Source organism: Mandrillus leucophaeus, unplaced genomic scaffold (assembly GCF_000951045.1).
Source record: "Mandrillus leucophaeus isolate KB7577 unplaced genomic scaffold, Mleu.le_1.0 Scaffold137, whole genome shotgun sequence".
In the NCBI taxonomy this organism is placed as follows: domain Eukaryota; kingdom Metazoa; phylum Chordata; class Mammalia; order Primates; family Cercopithecidae; genus Mandrillus; species Mandrillus leucophaeus.
The window spans coordinates 2,045,062-2,059,544 of NW_012101332.1; the positions used below are offsets into that span (position 1 = coordinate 2,045,062).

The 14,483-nt window shown below is 58.2% G+C and overlaps 1 protein-coding gene across 1 annotated transcript in view; it reads left to right on the forward strand.

Annotated features, from left to right (window-relative positions):
- Window positions 1–7,814, forward strand: part of PAK4 (p21 protein (Cdc42/Rac)-activated kinase 4) — a 13,637-nt gene extending 5,823 nt beyond the window's left edge. The window contains exons 4-12 of the mRNA XM_011973412.1: window positions 218–254; window positions 886–1,019; window positions 1,261–1,387; window positions 2,515–2,640; window positions 3,311–3,534; window positions 3,776–3,902; window positions 5,030–5,155; window positions 6,110–6,244; window positions 6,837–7,814. Of these exons, the coding sequence (XP_011828802.1) occupies window positions 218–254; window positions 886–1,019; window positions 1,261–1,387; window positions 2,515–2,640; window positions 3,311–3,534; window positions 3,776–3,902; window positions 5,030–5,155; window positions 6,110–6,244; window positions 6,837–6,992 (1,192 nt within the window). The 3' untranslated portion in view covers window positions 6,993–7,814. The remainder of the gene's footprint in view (window positions 1–217; window positions 255–885; window positions 1,020–1,260; window positions 1,388–2,514; window positions 2,641–3,310; window positions 3,535–3,775; window positions 3,903–5,029; window positions 5,156–6,109; window positions 6,245–6,836) is intronic.
- The last annotated feature ends 6,669 nt before the right edge of the window (window positions 7,815–14,483 follow it).

The following is a 14,483-nucleotide window of genomic DNA, read 5'->3' on the forward strand; positions in this document are numbered from 1 at the left end:
TGCACTCCTCCCGCCCTGCCCTCCCTCCTCTCCCTGCACTCCTCCGTGCTGGGCCAGCCTCCTCTCCTCCCCTCACTCCTCTCCCTCCCCAGGCCATCTCCTCCGCCCCAGCTGGGTCCCTGCCTCTGTCTTCACAGCACCCTCACCCACATCTCTGTCCCTGAGCCCCAGACCCAGGGTTCCTCGGCCCACTGACCCCTCACCCCGTGTCTTCCAGGCCCTTTGCACCCACTGAAGCCCACCCGGGCTCCAGGGTACAGTGTCCTCCAGACCTGCCCCTCCTGGGTTCCCTGTGCCCCGCCCTGGCCTCAGCTCCTGGGCATCCCCTCGGCACAGCCCACACAATGACCAAGAGGATGTTTCACGTTCAGGCCACCCCATCCCCATCCCTCCTTAGAGACCCTGGTAGCGCCCTTCAGTGCCCTGACAATAGGAAGCCCAGGCCCCTTTGCCGGGTGTGTGAGGCCCCTCTTGGCCCCGTTGCGCATCACAGCGCCTGGCTGCACCAGGAGCTCCTCGCCTGAGTTCCTCATCCACCCCCAGATGCACGCCTCTTCTCTCATCCTTGCCCCATACCTGCTTGTCTGGGTCTCAGCTCTGTGCTTGAACGCTGTCTTCCCACTTCCCCGCCAGCACCAGCCCAGGACTGACCTGAGACGAGCATGTGCCCAGGGGCGTGCACCCCTATAAGGGAGGCATGGGCTTCAAGCTGGCTCTGAGGCCCACGTGGCTGTGGTAGTAGGGGAGGGCAGTCCAGGTGACCCCAGTGAGCACAAGCTCGATGTGGAACTGCAGGAGGAACCACGGGGGTGGCGCTGGCTGGGTCTGAGGCAGGGCTGGCAGCCCTCCCGCCTCCCCCCCACCACTGATGCAGCCCCTGCACAGGTGGTGATCATGAGGGACTACCAGCACGAGAATGTGGTGGAGATGTACAACAGCTACCTGGTGGGGGACGAGCTCTGGGTGGTCATGGAGTTCCTGGAAGGAGGCGCCCTCACCGACATCGTCACCCACACCAGGTACTGCGGGGGCCTCAGACTCCTCCTGTGACACAACCAAGTCCCCTCCAGACCGCTTAGGGTGGGGCCACATCTCCAAACTAGCTGTGCTTCAGGCCTTCGGGATGGGGCCTTGTCTTCCATTCCTCTCGTTCCAGAGTGGGGCCGAGTGGTGAGTCCTCCCATCCCAAGGCAGGGCTGCATCCCCCTCGGCCCCCGGGGTGCTGTCCACCCGGCTGCTCACCCCCACCCCACCCCACAGGATGAACGAGGAGCAGATCGCGGCCGTGTGCCTGGCAGTGCTGCAGGCCTTGTCGGTGCTCCACGCCCAGGGCGTCATCCACCGGGACATCAAGAGCGACTCGATCCTGCTGACCCATGACGGCAGGGTGAGGGGACGGGCAGCGGGGTGCAGGGGTGGTGGGGTTCCGGCTGCGGGGCTTCCCCGCCTCTCCCCATCCCCTTTGAGGGTAGGTGAGCTCCGACCCCCAGGTCTGTGTCTTGAGTTGAGGAGCCGGGAAGTTCTCTCTCCGTCGTGGAGCAGCACAGAGTCAGGCTCCAGCTCAGTGGGGACTGTATGCAGTGGGAGGGCAGAGGCTGGCGGAGGCTGTGCCATCAGCACAGGACACTGGGCCCAGGGGCAGGGATCTGGGCAGACAGCGCAGCCCCCACCACAGGCTTCTCCCTCCACTGAAAAGCCGCTCCCTGCCCAGCACCCGGGCCGGGCCGTGGACCCCAGCCCTGTCTTCCATACTTTGGACTGAGGTTCCGAATCTGAGGCCATGGCAATTCTAACGCCGGGTGGACGTGATTTTCTGGGAGAGGGGGCCCTTGACTTGAATGAAATGCTTGCAGAAGTGGATGACTCCGTCCCTTCCCCCAAGGAAGATTGAGCCCCACCAGTCAGTCCAGGCAGAGGCAGAGAGAGCTGTGTCACTGACAGTCTGTGAAAAGCTCCGGATGTCTACAGATGTGTGTTGGCGACATCTGTGGCCACCCGAGATTGTCCACACACGGTGTGGGGATGTTTTCTGGAGGCAGGAAGACCCAAAGAGATCCTGAGAAGTCAGACAGGGGCCCACAGTTCCTGAGGTGTGAGGGGCCTGGTTGTGGCAAAGGCAGGCTGTGTCCCCTCACGGCCCCAGTGCGGGGCTGCCTTCGTTTCCCACCAACTGAAGACTTGCTGGAGGGCAGCAGGGCCCCAGGGCACAGGCTTTTTGGGCCACCCCTGTTCCCAGCTCCAGCCCAGCCTCTGCTATCTGCAGTACTCAGGGCACTGCCCCCAAAAGCCCCAGAGGCTGTCAGGAAGGGAAATGAGGGGATCCTGGGGGAGGTGACTCGCCCCAGGGCCCCCACCAGGAGGTGGTGGAGCTTCCTGTTGGTCTGGCTCTGGACACCAGCTCTGTCCTCTGGGTGGCACATCGTGTCTGAAGCCAAGGAATGAGGCAGGCGGACCCCCCTGCTCGCCTTCCTGTAGTGCCAGCTCCTCTGACCCCACTGCCTCTGCCCGCCCCAGGTGAAGCTGTCAGACTTCGGGTTCTGTGCCCAGGTGAGCAAGGAAGTGCCCCGAAGGAAGTCGCTGGTCGGCACGCCCTACTGGATGGCCCCAGAGCTCATCTCCCGCCTTCCCTACGGGCCAGAGGTGAGCCCCAGCGTGGTTAGGCTGTCCCGCTGTGGACAGCAGACACTGCCATTTTCCAGCTGCAGTGCTGGCGGGAGGTGGGGCCCAGTCTGGGAGTGATTGCCAGGAATGGTGCTCTGGATGAGGAGGTACTGCAGGCATGCATGTATTCATTCATTCTTTTTTTGTTTGTTTATTTGAAATGGCGTCTTGCTCTGTCGCACAGGCTGGAGTGCAGTGGCACAATCTTAGCTCACTGCAACCTCCGCCTCCCGGCTTCAAGCAATTCTCCTGCCTCAGCCTCCTGAGAAGCTGGGATTACAGGTGCCGGCCACCATGCCCAGCTAATTTTTGTATTAGTAGAGATGAGGTTTCACCATGTTGACCAGGCTGGTCTCGAACTCCGAGCTCCTCGCCTGAGTTCCTCATCCACCCCCAGATGCACGCCTCTTCTCTCATCCTTGCCCCATACCTGCTTGTCTGGGTCTCAGCTCTGTGCTTGAACGCTGTCTTCCCACTTCCCCGCCAGCACCAGCCCAGGACTGACCTGAGACGAGCATGTGCCCAGGGGCGTGCACCCCTATAAGGGAGGCATGGGCTTCAAGCTGGCTCTGAGGCCCACGTGGCTGTGGTAGTAGGGGAGGGCAGTCCAGGTGACCCCAGTGAGCACAAGCTCGATGTGGAACTGCAGGAGGAACCACGGGGGTGGCGCTGGCTGGGTCTGAGGCAGGGCTGGCAGCCCTCCCGCCTCCCCCCCACCACTGATGCAGCCCCTGCACAGGTGGTGATCATGAGGGACTACCAGCACGAGAATGTGGTGGAGATGTACAACAGCTACCTGGTGGGGGACGAGCTCTGGGTGGTCATGGAGTTCCTGGAAGGAGGCGCCCTCACCGACATCGTCACCCACACCAGGTACTGCGGGGGCCTCAGACTCCTCCTGTGACACAACCAAGTCCCCTCCAGACCGCTTAGGGTGGGGCCACATCTCCAAACTAGCTGTGCTTCAGGCCTTCGGGATGGGGCCTTGTCTTCCATTCCTCTCGTTCCAGAGTGGGGCCGAGTGGTGAGTCCTCCCATCCCAAGGCAGGGCTGCATCCCCCTCGGCCCCCGGGGTGCTGTCCACCCGGCTGCTCACCCCCACCCCACCCCACAGGATGAACGAGGAGCAGATCGCGGCCGTGTGCCTGGCAGTGCTGCAGGCCTTGTCGGTGCTCCACGCCCAGGGCGTCATCCACCGGGACATCAAGAGCGACTCGATCCTGCTGACCCATGACGGCAGGGTGAGGGGACGGGCAGCGGGGTGCAGGGGTGGTGGGGTTCCGGCTGCGGGGCTTCCCCGCCTCTCCCCATCCCCTTTGAGGGTAGGTGAGCTCCGACCCCCAGGTCTGTGTCTTGAGTTGAGGAGCCGGGAAGTTCTCTCTCCGTCGTGGAGCAGCACAGAGTCAGGCTCCAGCTCAGTGGGGACTGTATGCAGTGGGAGGGCAGAGGCTGGCGGAGGCTGTGCCATCAGCACAGGACACTGGGCCCAGGGGCAGGGATCTGGGCAGACAGCGCAGCCCCCACCACAGGCTTCTCCCTCCACTGAAAAGCCGCTCCCTGCCCAGCACCCGGGCCGGGCCGTGGACCCCAGCCCTGTCTTCCATACTTTGGACTGAGGTTCCGAATCTGAGGCCATGGCAATTCTAACGCCGGGTGGACGTGATTTTCTGGGAGAGGGGGCCCTTGACTTGAATGAAATGCTTGCAGAAGTGGATGACTCCGTCCCTTCCCCCAAGGAAGATTGAGCCCCACCAGTCAGTCCAGGCAGAGGCAGAGAGAGCTGTGTCACTGACAGTCTGTGAAAAGCTCCGGATGTCTACAGATGTGTGTTGGCGACATCTGTGGCCACCCGAGATTGTCCACACACGGTGTGGGGATGTTTTCTGGAGGCAGGAAGACCCAAAGAGATCCTGAGAAGTCAGACAGGGGCCCACAGTTCCTGAGGTGTGAGGGGCCTGGTTGTGGCAAAGGCAGGCTGTGTCCCCTCACGGCCCCAGTGCGGGGCTGCCTTCGTTTCCCACCAACTGAAGACTTGCTGGAGGGCAGCAGGGCCCCAGGGCACAGGCTTTTTGGGCCACCCCTGTTCCCAGCTCCAGCCCAGCCTCTGCTATCTGCAGTACTCAGGGCACTGCCCCCAAAAGCCCCAGAGGCTGTCAGGAAGGGAAATGAGGGGATCCTGGGGGAGGTGACTCGCCCCAGGGCCCCCACCAGGAGGTGGTGGAGCTTCCTGTTGGTCTGGCTCTGGACACCAGCTCTGTCCTCTGGGTGGCACATCGTGTCTGAAGCCAAGGAATGAGGCAGGCGGACCCCCCTGCTCGCCTTCCTGTAGTGCCAGCTCCTCTGACCCCACTGCCTCTGCCCGCCCCAGGTGAAGCTGTCAGACTTCGGGTTCTGTGCCCAGGTGAGCAAGGAAGTGCCCCGAAGGAAGTCGCTGGTCGGCACGCCCTACTGGATGGCCCCAGAGCTCATCTCCCGCCTTCCCTACGGGCCAGAGGTGAGCCCCAGGGTGGTTAGGCTGTCCCGCTGTGGACAGCAGACACTGCCATTTTCCAGCTGCAGTGCTGGCGGGAGGTGGGGCCCAGTCTGGGAGTGATTGCCAGGAATGGTGCTCTGGATGAGGAGGTACTGCAGGCATACATGTATTCATTCATTCTTTTTTTGTTTGTTTATTTGAAATGGCGTCTTGCTCTGTCGCACAGGCTGGAGTGCAGTGGCACAATCTTAGCTCACTGCAACCTCCGCCTCCCGGCTTCAAGCAATTCTCCTGCCTCAGCCTCCTGAGAAGCTGGGATTACAGGTGCCGGCCACCATGCCCAGCTAATTTTTGTATTAGTAGAGATGAGGTTTCACCATGTTGACCAGGCTGGTCTCGAACTCCTGACCTCAGGTGATCTGCCCACCTTGGCCTCCCAAAGTGCTGAGAATACAGGTGTGAGCCACCTCGCCCGGCCTTGGCTCTGATTTCTGAGCGTTGTCTTCACAGGCTGGCTTTCCCCTTGTGGGAGCAGAGCTGGCCCCGGCAGCTCTGGGAAGTGTCCCCTGCCTGCGGGCTGCCCTCTTTCCTTGGGTGTTTTGGGTAAAGTCCCCAGGTTGGCTCTAATTGACCCAGGCTGGGTCCTGTGCTTGTTTCTGAACCAATCACTGTGTCTCCACTGTGGTGATGAGGCTACCTGGGTCCTGAACCCACCACTGGATGCCACCTGGACTGAGGGAGGGAGGGGACCTGGGGGCAGTTGACAGAAAGAAGAGGGGTGGGTGCGGGGTGGGCAGCTCTCTTCAGGGGCTCCCTGGCACGTGGACTGCTGGCTGGGTGTCCAAGAGGGAGTTCTGGGCCAAGGACTCCAGGAGCCAGAGGCAGAGACGGCGTTTGGGCGGTTCCTCCCTGAGGCCTCCCCACGACCCACCATCCCCCAGCAGCTCAGCCCTGCTGTCCCTTCCCCTGCCCCAGGTGGACATCTGGTCACTGGGGATAATGGTGATTGAGATGGTGGACGGAGAGCCCCCCTACTTCAACGAGCCACCCCTCAAAGCCATGAAGATGATTCGGGACAACCTGCCACCCCGACTGAAGAACCTGCACAAGGTAGACCCCTCCCTGGCCGGGAAACTGCGCCAGCCGGAGCAGCGGGTGTAGACGGGATGGGGATGGTGATGGCGCCTGGGATGGTGCTTACTCTGTGCTGGGCCCCGCACCCCCAGGCCTCATGTGTCTGTGCAGACCCCGTCTGTGGGGCCTGGGCGACAGAGGCAGCAGAGCCCCAGGCCCCCTGCACCCTCACTGTTGCCCTGGGCTCTGCCCAGCGGCCCTAGAGAGATTCGCACATTTAGAAGTGGAGGACAGGGCCGGGACCTTCTTAGTGGAGGACTCGCCAGGAGAGAAAGGGGCACCTCTGGGGCCCAGTTGCTTCCAGCTCCTTGCTAAGCCATGGAAATAGGGAGTACATGAGCCTCCAGAGTTTGTCGCTTCCTCTGGGGCCACACAGTAAGCGCCATCGCGGGCACCATCACTGTCTCTGTCCCGTCTACACCCCAAGCTCTAGACACCCATGACCTCTGCCAGCTTCCTTCCTGCACAGTACGTGCCGCCAGCCGACTTGGCAGAGGCGGAAACTGCGGCCCCACAGCACACCATCAGTGAGACCCTCACCCCCTGACCCTCCGCTCCTCCTGGACAGGTGTCACCATCCCTGAAGGGCTTCCTGGACCGCCTGCTGGTGCGGGACCCTGCCCAGCGGGCCACGGCAGCTGAGCTGCTGAAGCACCCATTCCTGGCCAAGGCGGGGCCGCCCGCCAGCATCGTGCCCCTCATGCGCCAGAACCGCACCAGATGAGGCCCAGCGCCCTTCCCCTCGACCAAAGAGCCCCCCGGGTCACCCCCGCCCCACCGAGGCCAGTAGGGGGCCAGGCCTCCCACTCCTCCCAGCCCGGGAGATGCTCCGTGTGGCACCGCCCTCCTTGCCGGGGGTAGATGGGACCCTACTACTGAACTCCGGTTTTGATCTCGTGACTTTTAGAAAAACACAGGGACTCGTGGGAGCAAGTGAGGCTCCCAGGACCCTCACCCTCTGGGACAGGCCCTCCCCCGTGTTCTTGTCTCCAGGAGGACAGCGGCCCTCCCATCACTGGAAGTCTGCAGTGGGGGTTGCTGGGGGTGGAGAGAACACTAAGAGAGGTGAACGTGTGTGTGAGTGTGCACGCGTGCGAGTGTGCATGTGCGTGTGTGCAAAGATCCAGCCACCCCGTCCTCCAGCCTGCAACGGGGTATCTGGCGCCTTGCCTGACACCCATCCCTCCCCCTGAGCCATTGTGGGGGTCGATCATGAATGTCCGAAGAGTGGCCTTTTCCCATAGCCCTGCACCCCCTTTCTGTGGCTGGATGGGAAGACAGGGTCAGGGCCCCCCACCTTCTCTAGCCCCTGCAGCAAATGACTACTGCACCTGGACAGCCTCCTCTTTTCTAGAAGTCTATTTATATTGTCGTTTTATAACACTCTAGCCCCTGCCCCTATTGGGGGACAGATGGTCCCTGTCCTACGGGGTGGCCCGGGCAGAACCACTGCCTGGAGACCCAGGTTCCTGCCCGGTCAGCGCAGCCCCGGCCCCCCCACCCCTGCCTCGAGTTAGTTTTACAATTAAAACGTTCTCTTGTTTTGTGTGTGTGGTGTGTTTGGGGGCCCTGCCCGACTGTCTTGGGTGGGAATTTGCAGGGAGAGGGTCTGGATCTGGGAGCAAACCACGGTTCCAGCCAGGGCAGGGCAAGGGTGGGGTGGGGAGTGGGGAGTTCAGCTCAAAGCAGCCAGTAAGCCCCCCAAACCCGCCACTCCCCAGAATGGGACAGAGTTGTCCCCACCCCTGGAAGCAGCCAGTTTGCCACGGTCCACGTGCAGACTGATCCCAGTTTGCCAAATCTGCAATTTCCTGGAACCTTTTAAAGGCTGTTTATCTTGAGCGCGTTTGGTGGGTAGGAGCTAACCCGATGTTGGTAAATTTAAGGCCATTTGGCAGATTGGTCAGTGGGCAGATGGACTTTAGGAGGACTGACTGAGGCCAACTGGCCTGGAGCTGCTAGCTTCGGAGAGACCCCCTGTGAAGTGCGTCCCTCCACGCGGGAGCCCGGAGCCGAGCCCACACTGGGGGGCATCTGACTGGCATGGAGGTGGCCATGCCGCCATCCCTGCTGCTGCTGCATTCTGGCACTTCGTGCCTCAGGCCCTGTTGGGCTCCACTTTCTGCATCCTCCCCGGCACCCAGGGAGGCAGTGGGGCAAGGGGAGAGCCAGGAGTGAGCCTCCATCCCCAAAGCCAGCCAGGCGTCATCAGCACCAGAGATCTCAGCCTGGTCCTCTTGGGAAGTGAGTGGCCAGGGCAGAGATTCCAGGTTAGTCCACGCCTCCCGCCCTCCACAGGTCCTGACCCCAAGAATCAGGGCACTGTGTGTGTGGCAGGGCCTATGCCAAGTGCAAGCACAGCCTAGATGGGTCATCACAGAGTGAAACCCAGCGGTGCAAGCAGCTGTGCTCTCTGCAGTGTGTTGGAGGCTTAGGTGAGGTGGATGCCTTTCTGGAAAAAAAAAAAATGCTAACATTGGCAAAAGAAGAAATAGAAAACAAGACCAAAATAACTGTCTCCTCACTGCACACACACTCCAGAATAAATAAAACGCTTCAGGCTCGAATGCGCTTTCAAATGAGATTTTTTTTTTTTTTTTTTGAGACGGAGTGTGACTCTGTCGCCCAGGCTGGATGCAGTGGCACAATCTCAGCTCACTGCAACATCTGCCTCCTGGGTTCAAGCGATTCTCCTGCCTCAGCCTCCCAAGTAGCTGGGCTTACAGGCGCCTGCCACCGCGCCCAGCTAATTTTTTGTATTTTTAGTATAGAGACTGGGTTTTGCCATCTTAGCCAGGCTGGTCTTGAACTCCTGACCTCGTGATCCACCCACCTCGGCCTCCCAAAGTGCTGGGATTACAGGCGTGAGCCACCGTGCCTGGCCTCAAATGAGATTTACCAGACTTTGAAAGAGCAGGTAATTCCTTCTACCTCATGAACAAGTTGTTCCAGAAAAGAGAATAGCAGTTCTGGAGGCTGCTGTGACTGTGGTTCCAGACTCAGATAAGGACTGAGAAGAACAGAGCATCTCAGAAACACAAGGCTCAGCCAGGGTGCTCGGCGACCCCACAGGCACTGAGAACAGCTGGCTCTAGGAGCTGCCCACGCTCCTGCTGAAGAAACCATGGGCTCAGAGACGGGAGCTCCTGTACCCAGTCACATGTGTGACCCCCGGTGACTGCTGGTTTTGGTGCCTTCAGTCACTCACTGCAGGTTTGTTTCTTTTTGTTTGGGGGCGGGGGGGGGGAGTTTTTTTTGAGAGACATGTTACTAAGTTGCCTAGGCTGGTTTCCAACTCCTGGCCTCAAGCGATCCTCCCTCCTTGGCCCTCCAAAGTGCTGGGATTACAGGCGTGAGCCACCACGCCCGGCCCACTCAACTGCAGTCTGAAGGCACGGCTTTGGGCGGCGCGGGGTGAAAGCTGCCCGAGGTCCCGTTCCTCCCCACGTGGCTTCCTCCAGCGGGAGCCAGTCAGCTAAACAGACCCCAACCAGAGTTGTTTCACATGGTGGGATTTGGTAAAGGTGGTTGGATCATGACAAAGCTTTGAGAAGGCTGGAGGAGCCACAGAGGGCCAGGTGCCCAGCGATCATTAAAGACAGGAGGCTGCTGCCACCTGTGTGGCTGGAGGAACAGAAGGGGCCGATGGCATTCCCCAAATCTTAGATGGTCACTCTCGCCTCTGCTGGGCCAGAGCAGAGTGGCTTCGTCCAGCTTCCCGCCCTGGACTCTCACCCAGGAGCCTCCTACCGGCAGACCCTTCCCGACCCCACTGGCCCAGGGGGTCTACAGATGCATGTTTCAGGCGTCCGCCTGTAGCGGAACAGGGGAGCGCTTAGGACAGGGGTGGCGCCAGAGGATTCCCTCTGCCCACATTTAATTGACCAGCTGAGGCGCTCCACGGGAATGAATGACACTCGGCTGGACAGGTGCCATGGGTGAGGGTCAGACCCGGAGGCCCAGGAGGAGCACAGGGATGGATTTGTCCACCTGGGGGCTGGAGGTGCGTTTACAAAGACCCAAAATAAACGATGCAGCCAGGTCAGACCAGCTGTTCTCACAGTGTGGTTCCCAGACCAGCAGCATCACTGGGAAGTTACTGGACACGCAAATAAATCCCTGTGCGCCGCCCCGGGTGCATCAGATGCTGGTGAGGCCCAGTGATCTGTATTTAACACACCCTCTGGGGGATGCTGGTGCCCGCTCACGTTTGGGAACCCCTGCCATCCACGACTGCTCTTCCGTGTAAAAGGCCTACTTCTGTGGGACTCCGAATTGGTCCTTCCATCTTTTTCCTTCCTCCTGGGACACCTGCCTCTCCCATGTGGTATTAGAGGATTCCTTATGCTCTGAAGGGGGCACAGAGAGAGGAGGGCACTCCTCTTGAAGGACTGACCCAGAGGTTTTGCCATTGCTTCATTGGCCAGAGCTTAGTCACGCAGCCGCACCCAGAGGCAAGGGAGGTTGGGAAATGTAGTGTTTGTGTATGTGTCTAACACACATTCTATTACCATGCAGTCAGGATTCTCCACCCTTGTTGTTCATTAGATTTGCTGGGCTTCACCCTGGTAATTCTGATTTAGTGACAGCACAGAGAACCCAGAGGCAGACCCAGGTGTGTACAGGAGCTTCATATACGACAAGGAGATTTAATAAGCATGCTGGGGGCCGGGTGCGGTGGCTCATGCCTGTAATCCCAGCACTATGGGGGGCCGAGGCAGACAGATCACTTGAGGTCAGGAGTTTGAGACCAGCCTGGGCAACAAAATGAGACCCTGTCTCTACTAAAAATACAAAAATTAGCCGGACCTGGTGGTGGGTGCCTGTAATCCCAGCTACTCGGGAGGCTGAGGCATGAGAATTACTTGAACCCAGGAGGCGGAGGTTTCAGTGGGCCGAGATCGCATCACTGCACTCCAGCCTGGATGACAGACTGAGTTTCTGTCTCAAAAAAAAAAAGCCAGGCACGGTGGTTTACACCTGTAATCCCAGCACTTTGTGAGGCTGAGGCGGGCGGATCACCTGAGGTCAGGAGTTCAAGACCAGCCTGGCCACCATGGTGAAACCTCATCTCTACTAAAAATACAAAAAAATTAACTGGGTATGTGGCTGGTGCCTGTAATGCCAGCTATTTGGGAGGCTGAGGCAGGAGAATCGCTTGAACCCAGGAGTCAGAGATTGCAGTGAGATGAGAGCGCGCCACTGCACTCCAGCCTGGGCAACAAGAGCAAAAGTCCACCTCAAAAAATAATAATAATTTTCATTTGTAATAGGTATCAGAATGGGGGAAAATATTTGCAAAGTCTAACACTTAAGATATCTTCTTCACAAGAAAAAGAGACCAGCCATAACAGGACAATGGGCAAAGGATATGAACAGGCAATTTAGAGAAGAAAGAACTCAAAGGCCAGTAAGGGTGTACATAGCCGCTCAAAGTCATTAGTCATCAGAGACGTGCACATTCAAACCGTGCCATGGCATTTTACACCATGAGTCTGAGAAAAACAGATGCGGCTTAGTCAAGTGTTGCGTATATGTGTCTCCCAATGATTCCAATAGTCACACCTGGGTGACTTCCCAAAGAAACTCTCTGGACCTGAGGGAGAGTCAACGAGGATGTTCACTGCAGCATTATTTGTGGGGTGGGGGCTGGAGGCGGCGGCATATCCACCCTAGGGTGGTGGGTGGCTAAACAGAAGGAGTGCACCCCCAAAATTCCTGTGCAGCCAGCAGGTAAGAAAAACAATAAGATTTATAATACAAGGCTGGGTGTATACGTTGTAAAGTATGGACATAAAACAGTGGTCCTCATTTTGCAAGACCAAATTAGGAGACTCATTTGCATATTAGCATGGCTGCCACTGGGGAAGGAAATGGGCGACGAATGAATGAACCACAGATCTTGGGAGAAATGAGGGCCTTGAAGGCCACACTGAGGCTTGGTTCTCTAAGCAAAGGGAAACTCCCTTTTGTGTGGCTTGGGGCCTGGTCACAGGTGTTTAAGATAAAAATTACCCAGGTGATCCTAACATGCAGCCAGGATTGAGAATGGGAGAATGGGCCAGGCGCGGTGGCTCACGCCTCTAATCCCAGCACTTTGGGAGGCTGAGGTGGGCGGATCACCTGAGTTTAGGAGTTCCAGACCAGCCTGGCCAACATGGTGAAACCCCGTCTCTACTTAAAATACAAAAATTAGCCAGGCTTGGTGGCGGGTGCTTGTAATCCCAGCTACTCGGGAGGCTGAGGCAGGAGAATCGCTTGAACCTGGGAGGTGGAGATTGCAGTGAGCCGAGATCATGCCATTGCACTCCAGCCTGGGCAACAAGAGCGAAACTCCATCTCAAAGACAAAAAAACATTGATCAAAGTCTGGCTGTGTTCAGGGGCTTCGCTGAGCTCCTAGTTTTGCCCCATTTAACCCCTGTAGTGGTTACCGCCACCCCGAGGAAAATGTTCCCCCCACCAAAAAAAAAAAAAAAAGTTACCCCCACCCCCAAAAAAGATAGGTCCACGTAGAATCTGTGAGTGTGGCCTTTTTTGGAAAAAGGGTCTCTGCAGATGTGTCCTGAGTTAAGGATCTGGAAATGAGGTCACCCTGGTGTATCCGGGTGGGCCCTAATCTACTGAAAAGTGTCCCTTAGAGAAATGCAGAGGGAGATTTGGGGCACACGGAGAAGCAGCCCATCACGGGTTAGAGTGTTGATGCAGCCTGGAGTCAGGAACGCCAGGGGCCTTCCAGGAGAAGCCAGAAGGGGCCAGGAAGCATTCTGAAGGCTTCAGAGGGAGGACAGCCCTGTCCACACTTGCACTTCAGACTTTGGCTTCCAAAACTGAGAGAATACGGTCAGGCATGGAGGCTCACGCCTGTAATCCCAGCACTTTGGGAGGCCGAGGCAGGTGGATCACTTGAGGCCAGGAGTTCGAAGCCAGCCTGGCCAACATGGTGAAAACCCGTCTCTACTAAAAACACAAAAATTAGCCGGGCGTGGTTGTGGGCACCTGTAATCCCAGCTACTCAGGAGGCTGAGGCAGGAGAATCGCTTGAACCTGGCAGGCAGAGATTGCAGTGAGCTGAGATCGCACTACTGCACTCCAGCCTGGGGTAACAGAGCAAGACTCGTTCTCAAAAAAAAAAACAAAAAAAAAAACAACACAGAACTGAGAGAATACATGTGTGCTATTTCAAGCCACCGCATTGGGAATTTGTGATCACAGCCCGGGAAACACGACCCTCGTAGCCGCCTTCTGTGGAACTACTGCACCTTCCTTGGCCTGTTTGACAGATGAGAGACAGGAACAAAGATGTCAGCCTGAGGTCACAGAGCCAGAAAGCGATAGAGGCAGGATTAGAATCCTGGCATCGGGCCTGGGAATTCCTGCACATCCTCACCATGCCACACTGAGAAGTGGGTCAAGGCTGCCTTCACTACCCGACTCATGGGACCACAGTTATGAACAGAAAAGGGCCTGTGTCTTCCCAGGTGGCTGGTCACGGAAGGAGGGCAGGCCCCAAGCCACAGACTCCGAAAGGGAGGCTGTTGCCCTGGGGTGATCTGAGGAGACTTGGGGTGGAGAGGTGTTGACTAGGGGATGAGATGGGGCAGTAAGCAGGGTCCTGGACTGCGCTTGGGGGACATGGGGGTAGCTCAGAGCCACGCTTGGGGACTGCTGGATTATACGAAGGTGAATTCTCTGTTCCCTCCTCTCCCTGGACCTCCCTCCCTCCCTTCCTTCCTTCCTTCCTTTCAAATGGGAGTCTTGCTCTGTCACCCAGGCTGGAGTGCAGTGGCAAGACCTTGGCTCACCGCAACCTCTGCCTCCTGGGTTCAAGCAATTCTCCTGCCTCAGCCTCCTGAGTAGCTGGGATTACAGGCACGAGCCACCACGCCTGGCTAATTTTTGTATTTTTAGTAGAGACGAGGTTTCATCATGTTGGCCAGGCTGGTTTCGAACTCCTGACCTCAAGTGATCTGCCTGCCTCAGCCTCCAAAGTGGTGGGATTACAGGCGTGAGCCACCGCACCCAGCCTCTTCCTGCATCTTTATCTCTGCCTTCCTTTGTCTCTCTCTCTTTCATTCTCCTGCTTAGTCTTTTTCATTATTTGAACAGGTGGCCCAAACCCATGGTACAAAATTTAAAAGATCCCAAAGGGAATAAATGGGAAAATCAGCCTCCCTCCCACCTTACCTCCCTCCCCATCCCCAGCCTCTCAGTTC